This window comes from Aegilops tauschii, chromosome 3, assembly GCF_002575655.3.
Source record: "Aegilops tauschii subsp. strangulata cultivar AL8/78 chromosome 3, Aet v6.0, whole genome shotgun sequence".
Taxonomy (NCBI): domain Eukaryota; kingdom Viridiplantae; phylum Streptophyta; class Magnoliopsida; order Poales; family Poaceae; genus Aegilops; species Aegilops tauschii.
The window spans coordinates 21,984,028-21,995,321 of NC_053037.3; the positions used below are offsets into that span (position 1 = coordinate 21,984,028).

Consider the following 11,294-nt stretch of genomic DNA (forward strand, 5'->3'; position numbering starts at 1 on the left):
AATAAAATGAAGATAAAGCATCGGTGGCTCAATAGTATTTGTAGTCCAACCAAAACAATGTGTTGTACTTACAGTATGACTTTTGGTCCAAATTTATTATCACCAAACAAGTACACACTGTGCCACTCTACGTTGGAGCGGTGTATTCAACAACATCAATTCTTTTCGTCCAATTACGCACTGATCCCTAGACAGTAGTGCACTGGCTGAGATTTTAACGAGCGTAGTCGCCGATTGCTCCTAGTTCGCGTCTGTTCAGACAGTGCCTACCTTTATGAGAAATAATGCTAAACATACAAAGGCTTACATGCTTTTCTAAGCGGACATGAATTTTTGGGACATGATGGCAAGCGCTGCCGAAATCCTGGCCATCTGCATGCGCATCATGATTACTAATTAATATAGGCAGTTTTTCAATACGGTGAGTGATATTCAATAATGAGCAAGAATACACTGATGTATACGTGCCAGGAGTGGGCCAAGAAGCTTTAAATTCGTATGTATACAGCTTTGTCTGGTAGTCCATTGCTGGTAGGCATTTAAACGTGTCTCTGTCTCTAACCTGCACGCCTTGAATGTCAGTTAACAAGTGTGGCCTGCCGTTTTTCTTGTGGGTTGTTTTTGCCCAAGTTCATTTTGTGTGTGTATAACGGAGCTGTAGTGTTAGATCAATTCATCAGAGACATGCATTCATGTTAATGCTGCAGTATTACACATGCTTTGACAATGTTGATTCATCTAGGTTGTCATTTTTTTAGAACCCATGTAGGCTATCTGCTATCCATACAACATGCACTCGCTCATACTGTTTTTTCCTGTTTGACAATGTCAGGACAGAACACTAGCTTCATATGTTCACCAGCTTCTTGACCCTCAACATGTGACCGTTGTCCAGGTCTTGGATGCCATCAATTTAGATGTATGGGACACGTTCAATTAATGGTGCATTTGGATTCGGCCAGGCATTGATCATGCATTATAAGGATGTACTAATGTTCCCTCCTGAGTGTGGCCGGCACGTATGGCTTAGAGGGCACACATGTTTTGCTTATAATTTGTGGCAGAATTTAAAATTTTACAATGCATAAACAGTAAATCACACGGCACTATCATTGATATTATAATTAGTAACTTGCATGCAAATATTCATTTAGGCGCTTAGAACATTAGCACTCGACAGAATCAAGAATGGCAAACTGCTAGAGCTAGCATTAGCTAAATTTTTCGCCCTAGATACATCTGCACAGTTGACTCTATGACATGAACCTCAACTTATATTGATTAGTGGGAGTAGGGGGACCTCATTGCCATGGGTGTTGCTGGAGAAGCTTTTTTTTTGCCGGGTGTCGCTGGAGAAGCTAAAGAGCTGCTCCTATCCAGGACATTGATGAACACACGAACAACATTAGGACATGACCATAAATAATGGTGTTGGAGGAGCTGATGGAGATAAAATACTGATGCTACGATGTAGTGGATTGAGAGAGAAAAAAGAAAGGATGAGGGATATGAAGTGCAGTATTGGTACGACTCTACATCTACATTTTTTTGGAAAAGAAGCTCTGTATGTTCATGGATGAGTTCTAGCTAGCTATGCACATGAACCGAATGCATGAACTAGAGAAGGAGGATGAGCAGAATGCATGAACTGGAGGAGGAGGATGAGTAAAGGAGAAGCTGCTGGATCGAGAAAGGATGGGAGAAAATACACAAGGTGGTGCAGGCTGCCCATTAACTCTTCTAAAACAATAATGTGGGATCAGTACAATTATTGTGTGATGGGGTATGCATACTTATTGTGTGGTGGGGCATTCACACTTATTGATGTGTCATACATTGACTATACAATATTGATATACACTGCCAAGAAATCAATATACATGACTTGTTGTACAAATACTGCACTGATCTATGCGCAGCGAACGGATGAGATACCATCCTCGCGTGGCCGCATGTCCACCCGTGATTTATCGTTTCTAAGCTGACTATGATCTTTTCAAACTAACTAACCTTCCCCTTGTTTTAAGGGGGGGAGCGGGGAGGGGGGGGGGGGGGGGGGCTCCAATCTTTTTGTAAAAGCATGCATCATTTTGTACGTGTAGCATTACTCCTTTATGAGAAATTTATTCAAACCTCCTTGGACCATGACATCACCAACCTCCAGGAAACCAACAAGTATAGCATTAGAAACATATGGGCCACATGTCACGAAATATAGAAAAGAAAGCACATTGTAATACAAATTCATGCTCGGGTCTTCTCTAATGTTAACCGTGAACCATTCGATGAAAAAAGGTCAGTATAAAGATTTAGGACTTAATCCAAATTGCTGTGGGCATTCAGTGCTTCAAATGGCTGTGAGACGAGAACAACCCGAACGAATAAATAATCAATTGGAGTTTACACATGCTTTGGAACCGCGTGCGTAAAGACAGACACGAAGCCACACACATGAACATAGAAAGAGCAGAAATAGGGACTAATCTGAGATCTCACTACGCTTTCTTTCACTTCATTGTATCAGAGAAGAAGAAAGTGGTCACAACTAAAGTGCAAGCAAGCAACTAGACGAGAAGACTGATAAAAGCTTCCTGGAGCTAGAAGTTGTGCCGCACATCCATCGACTAATTCGAGGAGGCTTTGATCAAAATCCACACACACCCTGGTTCCTGTTATATCAAAGAGAAAGGAAAAGCCAGAGGAAAAACAGAGCTACCGGGCACTAGCAAGAAGCAGTGTTTCGGGCTAGGGAGGGGTTGATGAACTGCCATGCTAGCTAGTACTAACAGCCACTCATCCATGGAGAAATACATGGAGGCTCTGATTCCTGGCTCCTGACTCTCACATACTACTATTTCAAGTGCCTTTTCAGTTTCAGTAGCTGAGTAGACTGATCAAAATCCAAAGAGAAAAGAAAAGCAAAGGAAAAAAAGAAAAGCAAAGGAAAAAAACAGACCTACCAGGCAGGAGCAAGTGCTCATGGCGAGGGGGGATTGATGAGCTGCCACGCTAGCTACTCTGATTAACTAGTACCTTCCTACAGCGGTAGTGGTTGGGTAGTGCTGGTAATACATGGCACGAGGTTCTTGGAGGCGCGCCGTGTACTTGTAGGCGCCGTCGCCGACCTTGTTGGGCCACGCAGGAACGCCGGGAAGCTTTGGCGTCTCGATGTCAGCCTTGTGTTGCGCGTAGGCGGCGTAACCACCGTGGCGGTCACCAGCGCTAATGTTGTCGGCTTTCCGCGCGCCGTCGTGGTAGGCCTTGTGCCCTGCCTCGTCTAGTGCGTCTGGCGGCTGGTTGTGTTAGGCCGTGGTGTGGTAGGGGCCGGCGTAGTGTTCGTGTTAGGAAATAAACCACGAGTGTGTCGTTGCGTGCGTCGCGGTGGTATGAGCCCCGGTCGCCTAGTACGCTTTAGAGCGCGTCGTGGGTTGGCCTGGGCGAGCAAGACGCGAGCGCCAGAATAGGGAAGGCGGGCTGAATTTGTCGAATGAATTGGCATTGGGAGCAGAGGAGGCTGTACGTAATGTACGCGCAAGGCATCGAGAGGGGAGCTGCTGGAATGGCATTCGCGTCAGCCGACGCGGCGGCGGCACTGAGCGGAGAGGGAGGAGCCGAGCTTGCAGAGATGGTTGAGGAGGGCCAAGGGAAGCAGGGAGCCGGGCTATTTATCCATGAGATATAAGATTGCCGGCTAAGAGATCGAGAGGTAAGGTGCCGGCGAGCGGCATGCACGGGCACCTCGCTGGCGACGCCAATGGACCTCGACGATTGACGTGGGGCCAGCGGCCTCTCTGATAGACAGGCTGAATCTTTTACTGTGATGTCCGTCGGCGGCGACGACGGATTCGTGCCTCAAATTGAGGTGCACACGACACTATCGAGGTCGGGTACGCTTGAGGCCGGCCTGGAGAGGAAGGAGACGAGGTCGATCGCAGGTCGAGTTGAAGGGGTTGGTCGATTGGTGGAATCGACTAAGTAGTACGAACGATCCCGTGGCATGGAAGATGACCCCGTTGTTGCATCCAACTCCAAGGCGCGGACGTCCGCGGCGTGTGGTAAGGAAGGGAGGAAGGAGAGAGATCAGAGAGAGAGAGGAGGGCATGGTTGGAGAGAAAAGAAAGAACAAAAATGCATTTTTTTATTGCTTTTCAGTTTCTCTACTACTATTAAACAAGCAAACATAGTCATCGGATCTCGGTGTGGGAAGACGGGCTACGATAATGGATGCAACAACGGGTCATGGAGGCCATCAACGTTGAAGAAACATGATCGTCGTCCGCAATGCCAAACTCCTGCGCCGCCAACGGATGAAGTCATATCGAGTAGATTGCAACTAGATCTGCCGCCGGTTGACCTGGCACTGCGCTGCCACGCAACTGCCGCAGGCAGTCACCATCATCCTGCTACAAGTTACATCCAGCCTTGATCTGCAGGTCCTTTAGCCCGAGGAACCGAGCCACAGCGACATCGAGACAACCGTCGGGCTAGCATCGGTTGCCCTCGCAGTCGCGACGGCGTGGCCACCTGAATCAAATCATCCCAACTTCAAACGGGATGATAGTTATATGTAAATTTATGTCATCACATATTCTAACAAAAACAACTTGTTATTTTCTTTATTATGTCGGGGAGAAAATATAATGGATTTTCTGAAGTCCTAAAAAATTTCTTATCAAACTCTAAAAAAATGATATCTTATAATATTGGACTCTAAAAATGTTGATTTGAGTTGAATCATCCCATGCTACCACCTCTCACTCGTTGCATCCAGATACCATAAGGTCCCGCGCTTCTGCATGTTGCAGTAATGACCTCGTATGGATGCATCCTATAGCGTGAAAAATAACTAACAAAATATTATGAAATTTCACTCTGTTAAAAATACAATCGTTACAACAATTCCAAAGAGCCGGAAGTAAAGCACAAACACCCATGCGGATGCATGGTTTAGTTTTAGCCTCAAGGTCCCCTGCCTATATACACACATCCTAGTATTTAACCTCCATCCAAACCGATTTTATGTATTTCATGGTATCACCTTTCACTGGTTGCACCTACATACCATGAGGTCATGCGCTTACGCATGTGTTGCAGCAATGACCTCAAACGGATTGATCATATAGCCTGGCAAATAACTAACAAAAAAAAGAAATTTCACTGTTTTAAAAATACAATCATACAATTCCAACCAAAAGTAAAGCACAAACATTAACTCAAGCCCCCCCCCCCCCCCCCCCCAACTAGTCACAAACATATTATCAATATTGGTGGGCAGAGGTAAGCTGAATGCCACATGAATCGTGCACCGTAAGATAGTAGCAAACGGGCAAACAATAAGCAAATGATGCATTGTTTAATCCTGATCACAGAAACAACATTATTTACTACGTTACCATCTCCATTTTGCGAGATTAACTTTAGTAAGAATCGCTTCCCTATGAACAAACCACATAAAAATACCAATTTTGAGTGGTAATTCTGTTTTCCAAATATGCTTTGAATGGAAGATCGAACAAGAGTTAATTAAATCCATATACATAGATTTCAAACAGAGAACCCCAAAAGGTGTCAACGTACAATGGAATGCGTCCGGATGATACGTATAAACCTTCGTACTAAATGCACCCACGCAGTTCATTTATCCCCGATTGGTGCTCTCCTGAACCGGATATTTAATGGATATGATCTCAAAACTGTACTAACATAGTCTTCCTCGTGATGAACAACATTACAAAGAGACCGGCACTGTATGGATCAAATTAATAACCCGATCACACACAGCGTGTTTATCTTTATGTTTGTTGCATCTATGCCACATGGGTTCAGCTACCGCCAGGTCATGAGAACACCAAGTCTGCTGCCCTGATAAATGATGTAATCGATATCTGAGACCTCATGCCCTGATAAATGATGTGATTGATAAATGTTTATCATGTTTCCCTCAAATCTCCAAACATATATCAGTAGGATACACTCACATCACCCATATTCTGAAGCACACCGGCAGTTTTGTCTCTTGACCAAGGTTTATCTTTATGATCGGTCAAATAGAAGACACTAATATAGCAATTGCTGGAAATAATGGGTTGGAGTTTTCTTCGTGGATTCTAGACGTAGGAGTCGGAGGCACCAGGAAGTTAGATCCTGCTTGGACGAGCGCAGTAGGAATGCTAGTCCAGCTCTGGTGGATTTGGACTGAAGCTGAGCTGAGTAGTCTCTCATGGGTTAGGGCGACATATGCTCCTGGGCTACTGTATAGTAGGCTATTGTCCTGTTGGCCATGCGTAGGCTGCTGCGAAATCTCCCAAGTCTGTACAAAAAAACTAGAGTTTTTTGTCATATACCAATATATACGAACTTTAGAAGAAAAAAATTGATGTACATATTTACACCCATTACTTGTGATGGATCCACCCTTGCCCCCTATGTGGAAAAAGAACTAACTGTATTAATAATATTGGGATATTTGTAAACTTTGTTAATGAAGTTAACGTCTCAGAGAATAATTTTGCAGAAGATTCTCATATGGCCTTGAAAAGAATATCGAGCACCCTGCAAAAATTGCACAAGAACACAAGTATGTTTTGGAGGCAAATGTATGGTACATAAGGAGTCTCTACATTACGATTCATCCATATACAAACAAAATTTAAGGCAATACTATTAGCAGAGTCGAATATCAATTTGAACAAAGGGATAAGGACTTGAGAAAGTGGGTAAGAGATGTTATACGCGCTTGCTCTACTGGCACTTTCTTCAGGTACATGCGTCTGGCTGCGACCGATTGATCGCGATGTTTTGTGCGTGGCGGTGCCATGGCTGGTTGCGTCGATGAACTTTCCAAGTGATTGCCACAGACAGTTTTGAGTTCGGGGCAATAATGCTTGGCCGGTTGGCCACTGTGGTCAGCTATTGTGCCTCGGACGGTGAGAAACTAACTGGTGCCGATGCTCCTTCCATGTTCATTATACCTCGTAATATAACTTGCCGGAACGCAAGTGTTCAAGACAAACAGAATTTAGCCACAAAATTTGTTGTCGTTCGGTCAAACACTTGCCAGGCAGACAGACTAAAAAGGTTCACTATGTACATAGATCCCGTTGCCGGAATTTTGTAGGGCAAGCCAAGCACAGTCATGATCCTGAAGATGCTACCAAACTTTCGTTGCCAAAGCAATTGAGCAACTACAGGTAAAGCACTAATGTATGATGGACTGTGTGGCCCATCCATGGGGTGTTCATTGCTCTCGTTCATGCCTCATTGTATCCTTCAAGGGAATGTTTTGGTTCACAGAATAATCAATCGGTCCATTGGACCGGGTCTTGAGTCTTGGAATGGCAGAGACCGAAAGTTTAAGTGTCTTCAGTTTGTTCCTCAATTTGAACATGCTTTTTCATGGGAAGACCATTGACCTGGACCATGACTAGTGTCAGAGTTTGTATGATAATTAATAAAGCTCTCTGATGATGAGGGTCATGCCTTATTTTTAGTTTACTTAACAATTCAATTTTAAAAATGCCAAGCACACCATGTCGTCCATTCCTCCCAATTTTGTTTATGTAACACTTTAATTACCCATACTCCAAGGGGGAAATGATGTCATCAACTAAAAAACAAAAACAAATTTGGCCTCAAAAGCCATATGAGCCACTTACTAGGAAATAGGAAAGAAAGCACATCATCAGGCACGTGGGCGTATGTGAGTGCATTACTAGGTATATATGGAAAAACAAATGGATAGTAACATGTCCTTTGCTCCTTTCCATACGTTGCTGCCTTTATTCTCCTACAAGCCTAGTGGCATCTGCTGCTATTTGTCCTCTTCTAATTGGAGATGGCGAAATGATTGTTCAGCCACACCACGATATGCTTAAACAAAAAGAGACCAAAGGGAGGCTACCTTGTTGGTAAAAAACAGGAAGCTAAAATTGGATTGGGGAAAAATTGCAGGGTGCCACCAAGGATGGCCATGGATGAGCACCGAGGAAGTTAATTAGATCCCAGTCTATGAAGGTGATTGTCCACCGAAAGTCCTAATTATTAGAGATTGATGCCACCTCTCATCAAGTGGTTAATTTCTATTTTGCGCTCGCACAAGATCTTGATCGGTAATCCTATGTAAATAAGATCATCTGATGTGGAGATCGAACAGTTGGATTTTCCATGGTGGATATTTCTTTTGCATATTCCATGCAGCACGAATTGGATCAAATTTTGGGTAGGGACCGCCTTGCCATACTAGAAAAGGCTGGAGTTATATTCTGCAAAAGAGAAGTTTCCTTATTTTAAATTGTGTAGTTCCTTCTTAACTCTTAAGTTAACTTATTACACAAACTTTTGCAGTTATTCTCAAAAAATATTCTTAAGCCCCAGCATAAAGCATGCTTTGTTGATATGTACTATCAAAGCTTGTAACCACTATTAAAATTATGGAACCACTAGTTGGATACGGATGATCTATGTTCTTATAGTGCATCTACTCTAGTTTCTTTTTAGGGGGATCTACCATAGTTATGATAGTTAGTTTGTAATGAAAAGCTATGTCATACATCCGCACTTCTCCAAGCTCACATGCCAAAAGAAAATGGTTTCTTTACAAAAGTACCCATCTAATTAAGCACTTGTGTACGTACATGCTTTAAGAACGATTGTTATTGGCGCATGTGTTCACGGAAAAAAAATCGACCGCTGAATAAAGCTCGATCATCAATCTTAACAAGCCTAAAGTTGCTTTTTGTTTCTCTCGTGCAAGACTTTTATCATAAATCCTGTGAGAATAGGATCATTTCCCTGGGACATCTAGCAATTAGATTTCTTATGATGGAGATTCCTCTTGTATATTCTACGCAGGAGAGTATGGATCAAATTCTGACTAGAGATTGCCCGGGCCGAACTAGAGGAAGTTGTACAATCCTGAAAAACAGGAAGTGTTTCAAAATAGTAGTGCCTCTTTCTCGGTTGCCAAAGGTGATGGTGGTGGATGTACGAAACAAGGTCCACTTCAAATTGTCGCGAGGCTGCTTAGAGCTCATTTTTCACGGTTTTGGCTCACCGCAGACGGCTATATTATTGAGCAAACTCAGCTAATGAGCTCTGTTTTCCAATGATTTGTGATTTCAGCAGAATATTTTGGTTATGCGAAGAATCAATGATTTCACTGGACTTAGTCATGACTAGTGACAAGTGAATGTGAGATCGAAAAATATCAGTTTCCATACTTTTCTTCATTTGCACACATCATTTTAACACTAATTAATGCAGACAACTCATATTGTTTTAGAATTTGATTTTAGTCTCCAGTGGAGGCATGATGTGATGAACCTCCGGGAAAAACAGCTATTTATGGCGTCAGAAACATATGCGCCATTTGTTAGGAAAAAAGAATAAAAAACACCTCGTTCAAATTCATACTCAGGACTTTGTTCCAAAATATGGTTTCTTCTAATGGAAATCAGAGTGAACCTTTCTTTGAAATAAATTATTATACTGATTTAGGACCTGGTAATTAATATGTTGAGCAAGTATGATTGTTCAGGGTTTGTAAAATTGTGGGGGTCTATCCCAAGCAGTAAGACGTTCGCTGTTATTCAAGCCGTTGCGGTTTCAGTGCTTCAGAATGTCTCTGGGATCAAACCAAGCAGAATGAATAAATATTCATGAGAGACTTAAAGCCCTGGAACTAGGTGACTGATAAAAAGACAGCGAAGCCACACACATGCACATAGCAAGGGTAGAAATGGGGAATCATCTGAGATCTCAGAAATGCTTTCTTTCACTTGATTATATGCTACAAGAAGAAAGTGCCAAAGCAAAATTACAGGCAAGCAACTACGGAGACCGACTGATAAAAGCTTCCTGGAGCTGGAGCTTGTGCCGCACATCCATGGACAAATACATGGAGGCTCTGATCAAAATCCAAGCAGCCTGGCTGCTGAATCTCACAAACTTTTCCAGGTGCCTTTTCAGTTTGAGCAGATGAAAAGACTGATGAAAATCCAAAGAGCAACAAAAAACAGAGGAGAAAAACAGAGCTACCGGATAGAACAGAAGCAGAGGCAGTGTTTAAGTGGAGGGAGGATTGATGAACTGCCATTCTAGCTAATCCTAACGACTACAGTAGTACCTACTACCTAGTACCTTACGAGAGTGGTAGTAGTGCTTGGGTAGTGGTGGTAATCCATGGCGGCGTGCGCATGCTCCCTATGATCAGGAGCAGCCTGATGGCGGAGGCGCGCCGTGTTGTAGGCGTAGCAGGCGTCGTCGACAACCTTGTTGTGCCACGCAGGAAGCTTCGGTGCGTCATGGGCCTTGTCTGGTGCGTAGGCGGCGTAATAGCCGTGGCCACCGGCGCCGGCGACCACGGCGGCGTGGTCAGGTTTCCCCGCGACGTCATGGTGGGCCTTGTGCCCCTGCTCATCAAGAGCCCGCTGATGGTCGTAGGCCGTCGCCGTCTTGTGGTCGGCGGCGGGGGCGGCGTTGTAGCCGTTTCCGTTCTCGCGGTACCCCCTGCGGCCGCGGCGACGACCGCCGCAGCCGGCATGGTTGGACCGCTCGCCGCCATAGTCGTCCTTTATGCCGCCGCCGAAGCAGGAGCTGAACTCGAAGCACATTCTTGTTGGTGACTCGACCTCCTGGCTACCTCTATCTGCTTTCTTTGTTTGCACTTGCACTAGACTGGACAAGACTATCTGGACTGGAGGTGCACCGAGGAGGCTTATCTGGCTGTATTACTCGAGTAGTGGTAGCGGTGGTGGTGGTGGTGGTGGTAGGGGTATATATGCTCAGGGTGCCGAGACGAGGAGCTCGTGTAATACACCTTGGTCTAGGAAAAGCAGAGGCCGGGTTCACACTTCTCCCTCGCCACCCCAGTGCATGTCCCGATCTACAGAGATTAGGTTCGTCCAACACCTTCTGAAGCGCGTCTTCTCTTCACCGGGAGGCGCGTCTTCGGGTCGACAGCTCCGGCTTGAGCACAGTGGTGGTGGTGTTATCGTGTCGGGGTCGTGCTCCCTCCAGTCAAATCTGGGTGGGGGGCGGTGAGCGCGACGCATCATGGCGGGCGGTGCCGCGCCGCGGCAGCATGAACGATCGATTCCGGAGGCAGGCAATGATGCCGCAGGCGGTCGGAAATGCGTGGCCTGTTGCCTCATGGACGGCAAGAACGACGGTCATCCATGCTCTCTCTCCCTGATTCATTCATTTTGAAAGACGACTCTTTCAAGGCAAGTATAAAGAAATATAAAAGCAACTCCAAAGGGCGACCCATTTCGTCCGCTGGCGTCCGTTTGGATCAG

General features: G+C 44.8%; 1 protein-coding gene across 1 annotated transcript; it reads right to left on the reverse strand.

Annotated features, from left to right (window-relative positions):
- Window positions 1-9,759: 9,759 nt before the first annotated feature.
- LOC109774488 (uncharacterized) lies at window positions 9,760-10,763 on the reverse strand. The gene has a single exon (XM_020333213.4). The coding sequence runs from the start codon at window positions 10,608-10,610 to the stop codon at window positions 10,131-10,133; it is 480 nt and encodes a 159-aa protein (XP_020188802.1). The 5' UTR covers window positions 10,611-10,763; the 3' UTR covers window positions 9,760-10,130.
- Window positions 10,764-11,294: the final 531 nt, after the last annotated feature.